The sequence below is a fragment of the Hydra viridissima genome, unplaced genomic scaffold, assembly GCF_058129835.1.
Source record: "Hydra viridissima isolate aposymbiotic clone 2 unplaced genomic scaffold, HvirCarnegie_v1 scaffold_1, whole genome shotgun sequence".
Lineage (NCBI taxonomy): Eukaryota > Metazoa > Cnidaria > Hydrozoa > Anthoathecata > Hydridae > Hydra > Hydra viridissima.
In genome coordinates, this window is record NW_028324300.1 from 24,522,686 (window position 1) to 24,543,443 (window position 20,758).

The 20,758-nt window shown below is 32.2% G+C and overlaps 1 protein-coding gene across 9 annotated transcripts in view; it reads right to left on the reverse strand.

Annotated features, from left to right (window-relative positions):
* The window catches only part of LOC145197538 (NACHT, LRR and PYD domains-containing protein 9-like), a 38,083-nt gene extending 28,895 nt beyond the window's left edge, over nucleotides 1-9,188 (reverse strand). For 4 of the 9 annotated variants that reach the window (XR_016446276.1, XR_016446274.1, XM_090070552.1 and 1 more), the window contains exons 1-4: nucleotides 8,170-8,732; nucleotides 6,368-6,423; nucleotides 5,590-5,714; nucleotides 840-1,139 (exon numbers count right to left, since the gene is read on the reverse strand). Coding sequence is in view for 4 of the 9 variants with exons in the window: in XM_090070552.1 (XP_089926678.1) it covers nucleotides 840-1,107 (268 nt within the window). In the remaining 5 variants the exon portion in view is untranslated. Of the gene's footprint in view, nucleotides 1-839; nucleotides 1,140-5,589; nucleotides 5,715-6,367; nucleotides 6,444-8,169; nucleotides 8,745-8,978; nucleotides 9,112-9,166 lie in introns of those variants that run through there. The other 5 variants (XR_016446277.1, XM_090070579.1, XR_016446280.1 and 2 more) reach the window with 4 other exon arrangements.
* Nucleotides 9,189-20,758: the final 11,570 nt, after the last annotated feature.

The window sequence follows — 20,758 nt, forward strand, 5'->3', positions numbered from 1 at the left end:
TTTTTGTATTCTTGCTAAGACAATTATGATCTTGCTTTAAGTTTTTTAGTTATTTTTCAAACTGCCCAAGTATCAGTAAAAATAATTTGCAAATAGTATGAATTACTTGCTTTTGATTTTTAGAGCTGTTAGAACTTGCTGCAAATCGCTTGTAAGCACATTCTGCACTGCATAGTATGTGAACATTGCAGAAAAACAATACTGATTCATTAGTAACTTAAAGGTTTTTAGCAACTAGTACATAATTTACACAAAGACCTGCCTGACCCTATTAGGTTGGGCTACACAAGAACCTAGACATTTCCTATTTTCTATATCAATCATTCCGATGGAGCCAAAGGATCATATAAGTTATTGTAAATTTTGTTTGACTCAAACAAAAGGCATTACAACCAAGTCTAAATACACTATCCAGTATCCAAACTTGTGTTCAGCCATTAGACCTATCCTACATAGTGCTAAATTGCCTGTGCCAAAGCCTCCAAATTGATCAGAAAGTCAAGAGTCTATTTCAGAACTTTGTTTTAACTTCTTTCTAATGCTAATGAAATACTTTTACCACCATTTCACATAAAGCTCAGCCTGATCTGAAAATTTTTGTAAAAGCTATGTCTAAAGATGCCTGAAATGTTTTGTGAAAATTGCCAATAGTAACAAGTTAGATAATGACAAAAAACTTCATATATTGCTTAAAAAAACAAATTGTCTTGAGCAATTATCAGCAAATTTTCCTGCTAAAGTAAAACAATTTGATATTTTATGAAATATTTGTAATACAGCTTCTAACTATGTGGTTAAAATATTAAATACTATAAGAGAAAAAACAAGATGAGTCATACTTGTCTTTTCTTCTATCATAGTTATTAAATCAACTCTTCCTGCCAGGTACAATCCACTCACTAAGACATCTAGAGTGGGAGACCTTTGCTGGTTTCTCCATAGGCATAACATTCTGTATGCTTTCTCACCCACATTGTTGTATTCATGGTCAATAACATCTAATTCTGAATCTTCTACAGATAAAAAACGCCCTAAGTCCAGCCAGTCTTCCCCAATCTTTTTACTTAACACTAATAGAAATGTTGCATTGTAAAGAATGTCATCCATTGTGGATTTTTGTTTTAGTATAATTATTTATCCTAAAAGAAGAATATTATTGATAAAAAAATTTTGCTAAAATAGTTTTGAAATGTGTAGTAGCAGCCTCAAACTATTTGGAAATGCTTTTACTCACATAAAAATACACTCTTATTTAAGAGCAAAAGCGAGTTTTTTTAAAAAAACTGCTGATTCTCTTTAGATTAATTTTTCAGGTTTAATTAACATTTGGATTGACATTTTAGATTTAGAGTAAAAATTATGTAAATAACATCATAAAAAGCCAAATGTTTTTTGAGATTTCTTAAGCTTTTTTTTAAATAAAAAGAGTGTAAAACTTATTACTAGAGTATTTGTACTGTTTTTGTGAAGAATCTTTGAACATTTCCTGTAAATGGATGTTATGGAAATGAATAATCATTTTAGATTGCTACTATATTAGTAATATTTGCTATTAAAATAATAGAGACAAGTAGAAAGTGTTTCTTTCAGAAAATTTCAATGATTAAAAATCAAATCTTCTTTTTAACACAGAATCAAAAATTATGTAGCTTAGAAATGACAAGTTTAAAATGAATGGCTATCATTTAAAATTCTCTCAAATCAAATACAGTTTCTACCTAAATATTTTTATCAGCAAAATACTTGCATACATTTATGTATTATAATCAAAAAAACCTCAATATATAGTTGGTTTGTTAATTGTACCTTGTCCTGTGGTATAGATAAATCATGACTTTCCCCTATATATAATTTTCAAAACTAGATGCCTATCTGTAATCTTAAACTGTATTAATCAAATCATCTATTTGCATTAAGAAAATTGATTACTAAGCATTCGGTTTTTAGTTTTTCTGTTAATAACAAACAAATTACAAATTTCTTGAAGCTATGTAAAATAACTTGAAATTTTTGAACTTTATTAAAATAGAACTTTTCATGAGTTTAAAACAGCAAATGAATTCAGGTGGTAAGTTTTTATTCATAAACAATGTTATTTTTTAAAAATAAGTTTGGCGGATTTAATCAAATAGTACTTCTGTACAATCTCTTGAAGGGTGTAAACAACATAATATAAATCATGTGAAGAAATGCATATTTATTTCAGGAATTTTATAATTCTGTACTAAACTGCTTTAAACAAGTAAAATATTTTAAAATTTAATTCATTTCAAATGACTGATATAGAAGTTCACACTTTATTCATTATTATTCAACAATGACAGAGTGAAAAATGATGACATAGTAGAGCACATTTTTTTTGATATTCGAATGAAGGTTTGCATTTTTAAACTATGTTAATCTTGAAAAAGAACTTTTTTCTTTTATGAAATATTACAAATGTTTTAAAAATGAAAAGCATCACTTTAATTGCAGTTTTAAACTTTCCACATATTCTGTTCTGAAGAACCAATGAGTATGCTTATTTCTGTCCTTAATATGATATTCCACTTGTCATCAGATTATTTTCACACTACTTCACTGTCACATGCATTCAACAGCTCACTTGTTTTTTCAATATTTTAAAGAAAAACTGCACAATAAAAAAAGTCAATGATTAAAGAAAAAGTTTCTGACTGAGAATTTTATATAATTATGGTTCAGCATGTAATTTTCATGTTAGAAGTGAGAACTTGCTGATGACATGTTAGGGTCAGTAATGTTGTGTATTATCACTTCCTTAAGTGCCAACAATCCTTGGATCATCAATGGTTTTAACTGAAGTGTTGAACATAGTCAAAAGCAAGTACTTTTTGTAAAATGATACAATTTTAATACATATTTTTGTCAGGAACTGTCACTTATAAGATACTTAATTTTAAATGACAAATTGGTTTAGTAAACATTTTTCCTTCTAAATGTTTAAAGTTTGAAAATGTTTAAATGTGCAAATATTAAAAATTAATCAGAAGAAAAAAAATGAATACAAAAAAAAAAGTGTACTAGTAAAGCCTTGTTTGGGAAAAACTTGTCAAAGAATTTAAAGTCTTGGACCGTACTGCCGAATTCTTCTAATTATATTTTGTCAACTCCCTAAATTCCTGCAGTCATGTGATACTTAAGTGCAGTAAAGGCTCGTGATTTTACTGTCACTTAAGCAGGATGGCGCAATCTCGTTTACGTTCAGCGAAACATCGTTATTATGTTATATTATGCTATTATGCTTAGGCTTCAAGAGTGTGAAATCGAAAGCTTTGTCCCTCCTAACATTTTCTCAAATAATTTCACAACTAGATATCTTCCGAAATATTGTAAATTGAGAATATTTTCAATTACAAACAAGATTCACGTTGTAAAAAAACCTCGAAATAGTTGATTTAATATGGGGGTTAGACGACAGCTTTCTACAGTTATATATAGCGATTATTACAGTTCCAGTGGTTTTCAGAAGTTTTACATTTCTGCAAGCAGCAGGCTCCTGCATCTGTAAAGATAGAGGTTGAGTCTAAAGTTGACTCTAGGTCAGTGTTGTTGACATATAACAACGTGCACATTTGTATACATAAGAGCACGCTAACTATTTTCTATTTGAAAAGTTTGTGTATTTTTTAACGTTTATGCATATTTTACCGCCTCATGTCAACTTTTATCTCCCTCCAAAAAGTGTTGGCTTTGTAACCACTTTTACCCGCACCTACGCTAAGCTAAATTTCAACTATTAAAATCATTGACTAGTTTTAACGGAGAGTGAGTGACTAACTATTAAATTTATACTATGTACTGTAGCTACCACATTATAAGGTTGGTCACAAAACTTATAAATACGCGCTGATCATTGTAAACTTTCTTTTGCGATATTAGGAAGCTGAAGCCTTCATAGACAAAAGTTCTGCTGAAGTAACTGCAACTTTTACTAAAATTTATAAGCGATGATCTCTTACTTTCCAAATATGCTACAGATAGAACCAGGTCGCAAGTTAATGGGCACCTTTAGTCAGTTGCTAGCCAAGCACTATGTGCAGGTGAGTAGTGGGAATCAATGTGTGCAGGAACTTCTGCTGAATGTAAGGGGTTTTTCCAACGTAGCTCTGAATGGATACGAGATTTGCATAAAGTTGTGCGTACACTTAAAGAATGAGGCAACTCGTCTGACGGGGAAGAAGCCTTCAGAGGCAATAAGGTCCAAAGTTGTTGCACAAAAAACCCCTTTTCTGCTTTATCACGTGTCGTAGGACTCGAGGAGCCATTACTTTCGTTCGTTTGTGTTAGCTAGGCGAACTCTAGGGCGGACGCTTTTTTGCAAACAACCCGGCTTGGTTGCGAAAAGTGTACAACTTTAAAAATTTTGTGGGTTTGTTTGTAAAGAACTAACCACCAGACCGGATTCTCTTCAAAAATATCCTCAAAAGCAGCAACAGGTTCTAACCAAGACGCTTGTATTGGCTCTCATAGGCTTTTGTTGTAACACCATCGTCTATGATCTACTTTATTTCAAGAGGTCTAAAACTTATCTTGTTCTGCCGATAGACACCCAGTTGATTACCATGGCTCTTTAAAGCTATTTGTTTTTGTTTAAGCTCTTAGCGCTCGTTAAGAATCTGCTTGTACTATTAATAGCGCAAATCCTTTTTGATCTTTGCTCTTTATGTACACTTGGCCTTGAGTTTACGGGTACAGCTGCCCTTCTGAATGGAGTAAATTTTCAGTCCTAAAGCAATAAACTCAGCAATGAGTCGATTGTTTCATTCATCTTTGAATTTAAAGCCTTGTTTTCTGTGTTGTAATATGAACTACCAGTGTATCTGAATGTCTTTGTTGACGTCTTCAGTCTAAACCTGGAACAACAAGCTGTCTGTATAGCTGGAGCAACAAACTGCCATATATAGCTTAAAGATTGTTATACCACAAGTCATACATCAAGTGTTTGGATTTATTGAGAACACTCTGGCCGAAATATGCATCGGCGCATCCTATCTATCTCATAGCCGCAGACTAAATCAACCCTCATGCGCATGCGAAGATTTCCTATGGCCTTGCCAAAGACCGAGCTGTTTAATAATTTGAACGACTCCTATTCAAACCTTGCGGAGGCCCTCGTCTTTAGCTCAATATTCAACTGAATATGTGGTGCCATATGGCTTTTAAGTTAATAAAAAAAATATTTCAAATTTGCCTCAAATTTTTGTTTCACTCAAAAATGTGGCTGAAATCTAAAATCTGCTTAGCGATGCTTAGTACGTTATAAGCTTGTTGTTAAATCGAGTGTCGCTCCACATAAGGATTGTTGAGACATGTTTAGAAAGTTAATTTTGATTACATTTCAATTACATGTAATTAATTCAGTGAACACATTTTTTTATATAATATTTTATATAATATTTTTTATATAATTTTAATATATATTATATATTAAAATTTGAATGAGAATATGATTTAGATCAATTCTGTAATAAAAAGTTTACGTTTTAAACTTTATTTTTTACTATAATAATGAACCATTTTTTACTTCATTTTTTAGAGATTTTAAATTTGAATTTTTCCTTGACTTACCTTAAAGTTTTACCAAATCTTGAAAATATAATTTTTAAATCATCAGCATTAGTGACAGGATTCAACTTGCACACAAACAAAACATTTTCTGGTAGTTTTAGATCTGCATCATCAATATCTCCAACCTAAATTTCAATAAAATCACAAACTTTAAATCAAAATGTTACAAAGAATAAACTAACGAAAAGATAAACTAGTGATAAGTTTTTACATTAAAATTATACAAATGTAAACACAAAATTAATATACTATTTTAACGATGAGCATCAGCGGCATTTGAGATTTTGTTTAAACAAAATTTTTGTAAATTTTGTTTTTAGTAAAATTTAAAACGTTTTATCATCAACTTTTGTGATTTAAGTTCACCTCAAAAAGTTTCTGAAGTTTTCACGGAATAAAAAACTCAGAATTAGTGAAAAATTTAGAGTGTATTTGCTCCTAGAGTTGTAAATGGAACAATATACAAAGGAGCTTTGGAGCTTTTTTGTAACCTCTTTTTAGTACCGTAAAATGAGGTGACTTTGGCCAAATTTAAAATCTTTTTTTGTTCAAAATTTAATTATAAATGATTAAAATGTTGATATAAATAAATGCTGTCTAATAATGCTGCAGTTCATTAGCTTTTGTTACTAATATATTTCAGACTAATTTCGGGCTGATTGTAAATGAAATTTCGCATGATTTTTGCAATATTTGACCCTAGTAATAATGCCTAGTTCTGATTTGATGCTTAAAATCATTCAAACAATATAACATTTACACGTAGCTAGCAACTTACCAGCTTTGGCTTCGGAGGGAGGCCTCATGAAGCTTTCTTTTTCATATCTAAATGATCTATCGAAAAATTTTATGTACTAAAAAAGAAAGAAAGCACATAAATTTTATAAAAAAACACATCACTTAGAAATTTTTATAAAAAAACGCAAAACTTAAGTAATTGTCAAAAGATAAAGTTTTAGTTAAACAACTGAAGTCATACTTTTCCGTGCTTCTGTCTTTTCATTATTTATTTTTTTTTTGCTAGGAGTAATAATGCACTTGCTAAAACATCTATCCTCAGAAACTCTTGCTAAATTCGAATTACATAAAGTTTTTTTCTCAAACCGAAAGAGAAAACTTCTAATAAAAGCAAATATCATGATACTTTTTTTATAGATTTCATTGTGAGCTGTAAACCTTTTCTTGATTTAAAGACAAAATAATGGAATGAAGTTTTGTTTTTCTTCTCAATTTCGATGCTCGTGGTGACCAAGTAAATATCTATCGCTTACTATCACCTTGCTTTCTGTTGCATTGTGAAGTATTCTATCTTTAGTGTTTTTTTTTATCTGATCTGCTTACGCGTTTGTATTATTACTTAGACGATTAAAACCACTCTCTAAGTTTTTCTGTTGTTGTTTTGACCCGCACAAGTATCAACATATAGAGTTTTGCAAAACGATACCTAGTTAAGTAATTATCAAGAGTTTTCAACTACTGTTGGATTCAGCGTTACTTGATTTCCTAGGAAATCAAGTAACGCTGTTATAAATACTGTTGGATTCAGCGTTACTTGGTTTCCTAGGAAATCGATTAAGAAACACTGAGATCTTCACCAAAAACCACCGACTTTCACCTGTTTTTTCATCACAAAAAACCTTTTTTTGCGTTGCCCATAAAAATAAACTTCTCGAAATTATGCTTATGAAACCAAAAACCTTGTTTATGAAACCAAGTTGAATACAGAGTTCTTGAAGAATGACTGCAGTAAGAATGATTAAAAATTAGAAAATCATGGTGCTTATTTTAAATACAGAAAACCCTGGAGTATTTTTTGCGGAGACGGAATATGAGCAAGTGACTCATTTCGAGAAGTTTGTGTATCGAAGTATCTGGAAATCACATGATCAATTGACCAACAAATAAAATATTCTTTAGAGTTCTACGAATGAAAGCCACTACTCTTTAAGAAGTATTTGCGTAAACGCAATATACGCTTCCTTTTTGCATGTATACATGAAATGGTATGGGCAGTGTTGAGTCATTTACATAAAGGATTTGTTTGAACTTCTCAGCGTTTTGCATTTGCAAAATTCTAAGAATGAAAATCAAAACTCGTTTAAAAGTATTTCTCGCCAAGTTTAAAAAAAGGTGAAGCAGTTAGCTGAACTTAAAAAGAAAGCAGGATGACGTCATTTAACAACGCAAATTTTAAATAAGAAGCTGCTGCATATTATTGGTACAAATACCGGAAAAAACTCCTCATCTGCAAAAGACCCTCTCATAATATACGTATTGATATGAAATAAAAAAAAACGTTCTCCTATTACAACTGCTCTAAATTCTTTAGCTTCCAAACTAAACTGTTCGAGATGACGAAAGGTGTAAGCAAAAACTAACATAACTCATCAACTAATGACAACTTATCGAAAGAAGGTTTTTCCTATATAAAAATCTAGAAATTGATTTAGTTTCCTTCGAATTATGAGAAAAAAAAATTGGAGTATTTAGAATAAGACTCTAATAATGGAATAAATTCAACTGTAAATTAAACTCACAAAAGAATTTTTTTTAATCTTCTCTTAAAGTATTTTTATGTACCTTTGATCGAGCATCTTTTTTCGATGTGATTCTCTTTTTCTTTTCATATTCTCATCATATTTTCTTCCTTTTTTCATATTGTTGATGCCTCCCTCTTCTTCCTTGAAATAATGAGAGCTAATATGGAAGAAGATGAAGTCAGGTAATTTTCAACTTGTTTAATTATGGTTATTTTCCGGCACGAATTAGTATTCTGATACAGTTATATGATTTCTCATTTCTAGTAAAATTAGTAATAAATTAATTTCAGAGTTTGCTACACCTTTGCCATTTCACTTTCTAAACAACCATTCATATTCTTTTCATCAATCCAAATTGTTTATAATCCATCAATCCAAATTTTTTATATGTAACCTATCATGTATACAGCCTTTTTTAGTCAAAACTTTATACAAATCGTTTGCGTATTCTTTACTCGTTTTCCAATTAATATGATATCATTGTCCCAATTTTTTTCTTCTGCTGTCAGCTTGAATATGCTATCATTTTAAGAAAGTCTTTTGCAATCATTTAAAGTGGTCGAAGCATGAGAACACACTTTTATTTCAGTTAAAACTCAACGTAAAAGTTTTTACCTTATGAAAACATGCGAAAGATTTTAACGCGTTGATGACGAAGTTTTGTTGACAAAACGGTTTAAAACAGCACGATAGCTAACATAACAAATATAGCGATTATAAATCTAAAAACTTTCATTTGCACAAAGTAAATGAAATTAAATAATACTTAAAGTCATAAAATAAAAAATTCCTAATTAAAATTAATAAAAGTTAAACAGATTTTATTTCAAAAATCATCAAAAGTTATACCCCACCACATCTGATTATTTTTTCAACTTTCTCTAAAATACTTGATTTGTGATAAATAATATCACAACGTGTTTTAAAGTCCCTAAAAACAAATGTGATAAAAAAAAGGTAGCAAAAGTTGGTTGAACGAGAACTACAATGTTACAATGTATAAAAAATAAGGTGGTAAAAGTTGGTTGAACGAGAACTACAATGTTACAATGCAACTTTTTTTTTGTTGATAAAAACTCGATGGACTTTGATTGGTAAAACACAACCCAAAATACAACTTTGAAGTTTACAACTGAATATAAAACATAAATCAGAAACAAACCCCTAAAAACACGTGAGATATTTTATCAGCCTGCGTATTTAAATTTTGTTACGAAACTTTGTATCAATTCAATTTTAATTTGATTGGTCAATAAGTTTCTTTCTTCTGCTATTTTCTACTTTTAAATATTTTTTACTAAAAATGCCAAGCTACACAAAAACAAGAAAAAAAAAAAAATCAAAACAATAAAAACTGCTATTGATTAAAGAATTTACTTAGGATGTATTTTTTAATCTTTTCACAGAATTTGATAAAGTTGACCATTAGTGTGGTAACATTTTTTCAGAAAATGTAACGACCATGGTCCTACACTATGAGAACAAAGTTGAAATGGGGGAAATATATATTTATTTTTGGTTTTTATTTAAAAAATATCACCCACCAAAAAATATAAGATTTGTTCTTTGTGTAATAATGTTATTGAAAGTGAAGCAACAAGTTATATCATAAATTCTTGTGCCTAAGTATAAAGCGTAAATTGAGACTTTCAGGAGTTTTGCAATTCAAAGATTGCATAAAATGTATGTGTTCTATACTAACATGGGTATCAAAACACTTTTTACCATTTTCATAATTTTGAACACTTTCTGTTAACTTAGTATAGGAATTTTCTTGAAAATGGTGATCTGAAAACCAAAAGTCCAGCCTAATTCCACAAATAAACAAACAAATCTGCTACAACCGATTTCTCGTTTAAGGAAATAAAATAAAAGCCATGATAGCATAGATTCCATGTGAATTCCACCGTGCATTGCTCAAATTTGGCAGTCAACGAAACTTAATTTACGGGAATTCTCAAGTAATGAGCAAATAGCGAAAGACATGTTGGTTCCAAAAAAAGTCCAGTTCCAAAAGAAACAACATGTCATCTCTCCTTGTAATGGTAGGGAGATTTAATCTTGTCGGTCTCTGCACAATTTTTTTTTTTAGAGAATCATATTCCCTTACAATATCATCGACCTAATTGTAAGCAATGTCTGAAAAACGAGTAGCACCTCCTAAGGTTTCATCCATGACATGTTTTGCTGTATGAATGACTACAACTAAATTTCTCCTACCAGTATTTACAACCGTTGCATTCGTGACAAACATTTTTATTGATGCCAACAATTCAAAATAATCCAGAATATCTTTTGTACCCATGGCAATTGATGCGCTCTCGAATTTTCCAGGGTTTGTACCCCGAGTCTGACTTCTTTTTCAGCGTTTTTAACACGACACCTTCATAAAGCGCCCTGGTTAATGGCAATTTCTTGCCATTAACCAGGGCGCTTTATGAAGTTGTCGTGTTCAGATAATAAATTTTCCTCTCTTCTTACTATAGATTTTAATTTTATGAAAGGGAAATTTAATTTTCTAATCCACAAAGACTCTTATTCTTCCGCGATCATTTTAAATCTGCTTTTGCAACACTTCTCGTTTTTTTTCAAGATAATGGTATCTGCCAATGATAGCACTTTTCAGAGGTATTTTGCAATAATTCTCCAACGATGCTTCTATACATAAGATGCTTTTCGTAGTTTAATGGCTTTCTCAAATCTTAGTTTTATTTGGTGGGTGAGGTTTTCGATCAAACAATAAATAAAAACAATATAATAATGTTTTTAGACCATTCCTCATACTGTAGTACCATGACCATATAAATTTAAAAAAAGGTTACCCTATATACCTGTTTCTATCACTAGAACTTCATGGACATCACTGACATGCATGGCATTAGAGGCATAACAAACAGGTGACTGTAGTACAACCAATGCAACTTGTATATAACGGAAGTGGAAACCTTACATGTTTCATTTTAATCTTTTGCAAAGCTTCTCAAGTGGCGATGCTGGAGCCTCTCTTTTTTTAAATCTACGTCATCTCTGGGTGGCGTCAAAAATTCTCAATTATATTGTATTGTATCTATTTAACTCTCAATTATATTGTATTGTATATAATCATATTATATGATTTTGTTTAAAAATCTCAATTGTGTATATATTGTATATATTTTTTGCCACATATAAAAAGTAAACTCACAACAGTAAATTTTCGCAAATCTTGCAAAAAGAAAAATCAACCATTTTTTGATGTAAACTCAGATTTTAAGTATATTTAAATTTGTTTTAAGACAAAGTTTTAACTTAACAAAAAGTATATAAACTCACAATGAAATTGCGCAAAACTTCAACCTTTTTTTTATATCATAAAAGATTTCTGCCGGCGTCAAATTTGATAGAGACGTCGGACCACGAACTTTTCAACGAAATTAAAGTTTTCGCTAAACAAAAGATCAAAAACTTAAAGAATAAAGCAACAATAAAAAGATTTTTAAATTTTCGTGTGAGATCTGATTTTCTTTGTTTAGTATATATTTTTGTGTGGTTTATTTAAATTTACACAAAATACGGAGTGTAATCAGCATTCAGTTCGATATTCATGTGCTTCAGTGAAAGAAGAATCGTCTCTTTCGGTCATCCATTTCAAAAGTTTTCTTTATTTGAATATTAACATTATATGTGATATATAGATATAGGTATACAATAAATATACACCTTGTACAGAAAGTTTAAACGCACTAGTTTTTTTAACGTCATATTTAGAAGGGAATATTCCCTTCTAAATATTCTTAGTTCCTTATTTAAACAAATCATGAAATTTTTGTTCATTATAATAGGTGCAATCAAGAAACAATTGCATAACTAACTTAAAATTTTGTAACTATAAGATATGATGCGATAACAAAGTTTTCGAAATAAAACTGATTAAAAGATTTTTTTTCCGCTCGATAATAAAAAAAAATATGCCGGACTAAAAAATGAAATCTTTAAGATTTATCTTTCATCAAAAACGCGACAAACAACTTTAGACTTTCAAACTTTCATTCAAAAATATTTTCAAAACAAACCTTTTATATTTCATTTTCTGTAAATTCATAGATAATCTTACAATTAATAAAAAAAAACTGTGAAAACAAAAACTCAAAAAATAACTTTTTTTAAGATTTTTGATCTTTTTAATGACCAAAAAAATTCCTTCTATGGAAGCATTATAAACTTCTATGGAAGCATTATATGGACCTTATAGGTACATTTGGAAGTGTTTTTAAAATCTTTTAATTTTGTCCAAGCCTGATTTTTTCGTTTTAACAGGTAGATTTTTTGTGTTCGAGATGGTTAACTTCCCAGCATGGTGCAAACTCAAAAATTTTATAGGTTCATGATGACGTCAATTGAAGATGGTTAACAAAAAATTATGACAATCGGAGCGTAGGGAAAAAAATACCCTAATAATTTTGCCCTCTTGACCCCCGTCGAAGAAAAATTATTTTGAAAAAAAAAAGTTGCGTTATTCTTTTATATAATTCATCAACAATGCTCTTAGTGTTTAGAAACGGTGATCATGTGACTGTTTGTTTATAACCTATTACTATATACACCTTGTACAGAAAGTTTAAACGCACTTGTTTTTTCGTATTTTATGGTAAATTTGGACTGGTGTAAAGAGAAAATCTGATGCAAGGTCTTCGTTTTTTGTTTTGTTTTTTTTTCTTAGTCAATTATTAATTAAGAAAAAAACACAACTTTAAAAAAAACACAAAATCTTTTCTGAAATGTAATATCAAACAGAAATAATCAAAAAATTGATGAGAAGAAAGTGCAATAAAGTTTAAACGCACTTATTAATTTTTTGTCATGGAAATATGATTATATGGGATATGACCCCCGTTGTTTTTGATACATGCTTGTAATCGCCTTGGCATTGATTCAATAAGATTTTCAATCATCTTGATTGGTATTTCAAGCCACAATTTTTGTTAGTTCTTTTTTAAGCAGTTCGTGACTTGTTATTTGCTTTTTGTTAGTTGTTAATCCATCCAGCTCCATAAATTTTTAATCGGGTTTAAATCAGGTGATCGTGCTGGCCAAGTCATGAGCCAGCACGATCACCTGGTTTAAACCCGATTAAATTGGTTCAATCTTCCTTCGTATATTTTATGACAACCAAAGCCTGGGCCTTGATATGCATCCCTATATGCCGACAGAGCCACCACTTTTTTGAATACAGATTTGTATGTGTTGCCTCAATTATTTTTCCGCATTTTTGCGACAAACAAATCTTTTGTTTTTTCTGTTAATAGTTTCAAAATTTGACTTATCGCTAAAGATACTCATTTTTCATTGTTCCACTGAATAATTTAAACGCTCTCTGCACCATTTTTTTCGTTTTAGACGATCGGTTAACGACAACATAGGCTTTCTTACAGCATGAAAAGAATTTAATTCTTTTTTGCGTAATAACTTATTTATTGTCGTACGACTAACTGTTTTGTCTACAAGCAAAGTATCGATTTCTGCACTCAAAGCTGATACTCCTGCTTTTGGGTTGCGTCTACTAAGCCTGTAAAGCATGTTTTCATCACGAGCTGACAGTTTTTTTTGGGCGCCCAATTCGAGGTTTATCATTGACACTACCTTTCGATAAGTAATTTTTTATTGTTGTACGAACGCTAAATTCAGAAATATTTAAGTGTTTGCCGATTTGTCGATTGCTCATTTTCATTTTATGCATGCCAATGACTTGCCATTTATTTTTCGATGAAAATGCTCTTTTACCACATCTCATCGATTTATCTGTTTATCATTTCTTAAAAAAATTATACACGTTAAAAAAAACTAGTGCGTTTAAACTCTCTGTACAAGGTGTATATTTATTGTATACCTATATCTATATCTATATCTATATCTATATCTATATCTATATCTATATCTATATCTATATCTATATCTATATCTATATCTATATCTATATCTATATCTATATCTATATCTATATCTATATCTATATCTATATATATATATATATATATATATATGTATATATATATATATATATATATATATATATATATATATAACTACTATAGAATGCCGGTTCTGGCGCATTGATACCCCTTAAGTATGGGAGTGATGGGTACCGTGATGTTGTTAATTTAATCCAAGATGGCGGGTGTAAAGAAGATATAAAAATAATGATGTTATTTGTATATTTGTTGTTTTTTAGCGAGCCTTTTTATTCAAAAAAAATCTTTCTTACCGTAATCTGTAGTGTCCAATGGCCAAGGTGTTGTGTGTGTCATCATTCAATAGGATCCTCTTGTCATCTTTTGCGCTGAGTGCGACTTTGTTAATTTCTTCTGTGTATATATCGTGAAGATGGGATCTAAAAACGTTCATGGTTGCAAGCTGTTCTTTTCCGTTCATTAAGCAGTCGTAGAAATTTTGGTGAGTGATGCGATTTTCAACGACTTTCTTTTTAACACCTTTGCATTTTTTTTCGTCTTTTTAAAGTTTTTTGTAGGAGTAGAGTTTAGGTCTAAGTCCAACAAATTGTATGATAATTTTTCCTCCAGCTTCGTCTTTGAACATACCGATGGTCTTATTATTTAAGCCTATTTCAAACCAAACGTTTTCAATGGCAGGGTGGTTATTAGAAAAGTTGCTCGTGTCAAACATCTTTTTTAGATCGTTAGAAATGTCTTTGAAAAAATCATCCGTTTGAATTTCGTAAAAAAGTGAGTCAGTGTCAGTCATGAGTAGCTTGGCTTTATCACCGTATTTAGGTTTGATGTATTCGTAATGGAAATCATACATCAACGTTTTGCTCAAATCTAGGATGCTCATTCCCAAGTAAACAGGTTTATCATAAAAGCATTTTGTTTTTTCCATGTGAATCGCGATTAAGTTTTCATCAAAAATGGTGTTTCGTTTATAACGAGGGACTTTGGACAATTTTAAGGCTTCTTTTTAGTGGTGATGAGCCTGACATCAACGCGCTTTAGAATATTTTCCATGGTTTTTCCAAAGACGGAGTTGTTCATGAGTTTGAAAAATTCCTTATCAGATTCGTTGGTAGCTTTGGTTCTTTCCTTGGTGTTGAGGTCAATGTATTCTTTCATGAAAGGTTCTTCTCTAAAGGTGATTCCTCGATGAATTTTGGTGATGACCAAGCCAAGTCGTTCATAGAGTTTTAGGTTTTCATGATGGACGACGTATTTTTCTTTGTTGTTTAAATTGGGAACGAGTTTGTCAACTTTCCCAATGGTTAATCTTTCAGGAGCCAAAGGGTAGTCGTTGTGTAAATCGTGAAGGTGATCGGGGTAATCTAAATCGACTTCAAGAATGCATGTCATGCTACGCCAATTTTCAAGCTCTTCATCATTCATCCATTTGAATCCACCAACGGGAAGAGGTTTGCTCATGGCCCATCCGTATAAATTGTTGGCGTCTAAATACTTAAGGAATTTCGATGGTTTTGAAGGATCATAGTTGTCCATGTATTTGTTGTTAGCATTTCCAATTCGGTTGGAGATCATGCTAATCCCACCGCGTATTCCTTTTCGGATCATGTTGAGCATGTCAATATCGGTTATCAATTCCAATTTAATTTTAGTTTTCTTTAACATGGCGTCCCAAGCCAAACCAGGAGAGGTGTAATACCAGACGGGATCAAGACTGTAACATTTTATGCATACGTCTCTAAAATTTTCAAAGGCATCTGCAAGAACCAGCACGTCAGACTTGTTGTATAGCTCGTGGTAGTCTTTAAACGTTTTGCATCCAAATTCTTTATAAACGTTTTGTGCATGCGCGTAGTCTTCCTCTTTTGCTGGTTCATCGTCCAGTTTTGAATGGAATGCATTAATAGGAGGCAATGATGTTTCTGAAAACTTTTTAATGGAGTCTACCCATTCGTAAGGGTAAATGCCTTTTTTTCTTATCAAGTTGAACTGTTTCTCTTCAGGAAAATATTTTTTAACGTTTTTGCATTGATCGTCGGTTAGATTTTTAGCCAGTTTTTCTAATTTGTCAGGCATGAATCTGGTGGTGTCAATAAACCTTATTTCTTTCCAAACTCCTTGAAGTTTACCTTTCTTATTGATAAAGTCTCTCACTTTGATTTTTTTCGAGAAGCTGATGTAATTTTCTTCATTGTTGGGTATACAATTGAGCTTTCCACCTAATTTCTTGATGATTAAATGACAGTCGTAGCCAGACAAGTTATGAAAGGCAACGGGAATAAATTTTGGAATTTTATAATCCAAGTTGCATTTGTTATGAGCAGCACCACGGTATTTTCCAGTCAAATGGCAGTGGTCTAAAACTTTGTCATTGTTAAGATCTTTATTGCAAATGTGACATTGGGTTGCATCTTTAAATTTCTTTTCATCCTCATCAGTCACTATTTTATTTTTTTCCCAGTGTTTTTGTAGTAAATTGCTGTCGTTCCAAATCTTTGTAAGGTCTTCTTCAAGCCTGGTGATGAATTTTTGAGCCATGTCATCGTCATCGCTTTCAGCTGTGTACGTTTCAACCTTGCAAATGGTTTCGTTGTAGCATTTGATATAATAGACGATGGAGCTTGGAACGTGCTTTTGATACTGTTTGGTGTGCGACTGTTTTGAGTCAGGGGTGCAAGTGTTGATGGTCTTGATAAAACTTTCAAAGTCTGCATAGACCACAAACGGATGTCTCATACCCTTTTGATAGTTTTTAAATTCAACAGTTGCCCCTTTTTTAGGAAGATCGATTCTCATTGGAGCATTATCATAGCAGTCTTCTCGATGAATTTGGAGCTTTTCTTCTTGGTCAAAACCTTGCATGCACCTTCTGCAAAAATATCTTTTATGTTGACGAGCAGATGCTGAAGAACCGGCAAACCGGCTGAAATTTTTAATAAGGCAATAATGGCTGTTTTCTTCGTTTGAAATATACAACAAATCAACACAGTGCTTTCGATCCACAAAATCAGATACTCGCAAAGGTTGAGGTGCTTTTTCTTCATACTCATAGACGTTCACGCTAATTTCAGGATTATTCACTTCAAACTTGTCGATTTTATGGTAATCAACAGGAAATTTGATTCCATCCCAATCGAGCTCTTCTGATTTTAGCATCAAGTCATCATCAATTCGTTCGTTGTCTCTATTTTTAAGGTTCAGAGCTCTTGTGACGCACCACTTGAAGCATTTATTGTCGTCGTTTTCCATGTTGATGATAGCCTTTTTGTTTTTCAACAGGCCTTTTTTCTTTCACCTTTGCCATTAATTCGTCTTTATCAATCAAATGGTTATCCAGTGCGATCATTGTCAAAGCCAACAAATTGTTTGATGTTTTATTAACACCATTTTCCCTCAGCAACTCTTTCAAAGCCTTTTTTGTATAATGCATTTTTATTACTGAAAGATTTTATTTATCTTAATTCAAATTTTTTCAATTCTTCAAAAAGAATTAAAAATTCGAAGAATTTCCAGTGATCCAAAGGATCTAAAAAAAGGATCTTAAAAAATGATCTTAAAATCTTTGACACGAACCCCAACAAAAAGAATGTTCGCAATCTATTTACTCAGCTGTATAACAACTTTGAGTTTTATAATCAAACAAATATTTACTCTTTGGAGTATCTTTTTTAACAACAGTCGGTTCTTCTACATATTCCATGATAAGCTTGTCGCCCAATTCATCAAATACAATTGTTTCGTCAATAACCTCCATCTTTTTTATGCGTCATCATTTATTTAACTCGAATTCAATTTTTTTCAATTCTTCGAAAAGAATTAAAAAAGGATCTTAAAAAAGGATCTAAAAATTTTTTCCAAGGTTATCTTCATACAGCCTTTTCATCTCTTCATCCAATCGTCTTCTCATCGATTCATCACGTCTTTCTCTTATCTCTTCATCACGTCTTATTCTCTTTTCAATCTCCCTTTTTGCACTTTTCAGCGCCTCATCAAAAAATCTTTTCCTTTCTTCTTCTCGCATTCTTTTTCTTTCTTCTCGCATTCTTGTTCTCTCTTCTCGCATTCTTTTCATTTCATCACTCGAAAGAGCATGTGAACCAATAACAGGTCTTGTCGTTTTTATGGCTTCAACGAGCTGCTCCCTTGTCATTTGGGTGTAACCTTTTATCGCCCTTTCTTCTGCCTTTCTTTTTAAGAAGCTCATTGTGACTTTTTTATCCATCTTTTTTAAATGCCGTGATTTTTTTTAAACCATTTCATTTTTTTTTTTCAGCAAACTTTAGGCAGCAGGAGCGCAAAACCTTCCCAGTCTCCAAGAAGACGAAGAGAATTTTTCCCACTCCTCAGCGATGATATCAGACTCTTCCAACTCCATTTCTTCTTCATCGTCTTCATCATCATCAGGTGCTTCTGTGACACTGACAACATAATGATTTCCATCTCTGTATTCAGTGACAATAATCTCATTATCCCCGCACTCAAAACGCCCATATAAACTGCGCACATTAATAATAACCTGATCCCCTGATGCGTTCATGACAACGGCATATGGAATACCACTCTCATATTCAATGACAAGCCTTTTAAAATCATCACTCATATTTACATGATGGCGATGACCATATTCATCCATCATATACTCAATAACTTCATCGTTGAATCCAATATACTTTCTACCATGTTCATCAAATTCAACATCATCTCCCGGCTCTTCAAAAACAGTGATGGCGCTGACATAACCATTTAGCATTTCCACATACTGATGTCCTAATTCATCAACATGAACGACATATTGATGTCCAGACTCGTCAGTTCGGATCAAAACCCTTTTTCCGAAAGAGTCAATCATAAAGGGCAACCAAAACCCATATCGACTTTCCCAAAGTTGCTCACCAGAGGGACCTGTCACGTATCTTCCATTTATACTCTCCATCTTTTTTAATCGCTGTCAATGATCTTACTCGAATTCAATTTTTTTTCAGCAAACTTTAAGCAGCAGGAGCGCAAAATCTTCTTATTCTCCAACCAGACGAGGCAAATGCTTCACACTCCTCAGCGATGATATCAGACTCTTCCAACTCTCTTTCCAACCATCTCCCCATTTCTTCATCGCTGTCATCATAAGAAATATTATCATTGTCAGAAAAATCTCTTTCAAACCGTCTTCTCATATCTTCCAACTCCATCATAAGAATCATCGTCACTGCTCATTTTTCAATTCTTAAAAAAGAATTTAAAAAATTCAGAGAATTTTCCAGTGATTAACGAAGTCAGAGAATCTAATATCGATTTTTACCTAAAGGGCCTGTAAAGTCTTCTAACAACTTACCATCTTTATCTACAGATACAGTCATGATGGAACAGGGGTAGTGAAAACCACGTCTATAAATTTTTACTTTTTCATCACCTGGCTTGTAAAATTCATACCTTCCAAAAAAATCATCTTTAAAAATTTTGCTTTGATTATTACCCATCTTTTTTAATCGCTGTCAATGATCTTACTCGAATTAAATTTTTTTTTTCAGCAAAAGGAAAGCATTCGAATTTTTGAAGCATCGTTTCCATTTTCAGTTTTGCTGATATTTTTTTCTTTTCTTCCCAATCGCAGTCCATTTCAAGAACGCATCTGTCGATCGCTCTCATCTTTTCTTGCTTGTTCAAATGGATCCATTCCTTGTTGCGCTCTTTGATTTCTTTTTCCATCCGAGAAAAGTCGTCCTCTTTTTTTTCTTCCCACAACATCGCGTAAAGCTCGTCTCTTTTTTCATCGCTGTATGTTTCAGGAATTTTGAACGGGACATCCTTAAACGCAAGAGCCTCGAGCTGCTTTTTCTTTTTCTCATCAGGCTCTCTTCGGCTGCACTCCAGAAAAAACGGGTGAAACGTCATTTTATTTAATGATCTCAATCTTAATTCCTTTTTCATCTATTTTTCCGTTTCGCTTCTCAAAATAATTGTTGCCGTGTCCCGTCTCTTTCATCGCTTTGTAAAGAGAGCCGTATTCGGTCACCTCCCCTGTTTCTGCATGAGTCATTTTTACAGTCACGGGATGGTTTCGGATCGATCGCAGTCTTTCGTATTTGGAGTCTATCGGTTTGACGTCCTCCATCATTGCATTTTTATCGATCAAATGGTTCTCTAGCGCAATCATCGCCAAACCCATTTTGCTTTTCGACGTTTTGGAAACGCCATTCTCGATAAGTAAATTTTTCAAATCCTTTTTCGCATATTTCATTCTTTTATTAAGTGTCCATTTTTTTTTTAATAAATGACGCTCATCTTTCTGCCGTCAGATTTGAGAGCCAACAGCTTGTCAGAAATGACGATTGCAAAGGCCTGAGTGTCTGCAGGAACATTTGCGTTAAAGATAGCCTTAATTTGCACATCTAACACGGTTGACTTCAACCTCTCAGCCTGCTTGCTCACGTCAAAACAGAAAAGAGGACAAATGTACCTGTAATTTTGAGCTGTCAAATTGGGTTGAGCGAGTATTTCGGGTGCTCCAAAAATCTTGTGGAAAATTTTGCACGAGTCCCTGTAGATCCTTGAAAATTTGTTGTTGTTAAAGTCAATGTCGTAATCGACGGCAGAATACCTTTCGCTGTTTAAGGTGACATACATGTTTTTCAAATTGCAGTGGTCGAAAACGGATGGATTTAAATCTTGACTGCCGTCTTTATTGGT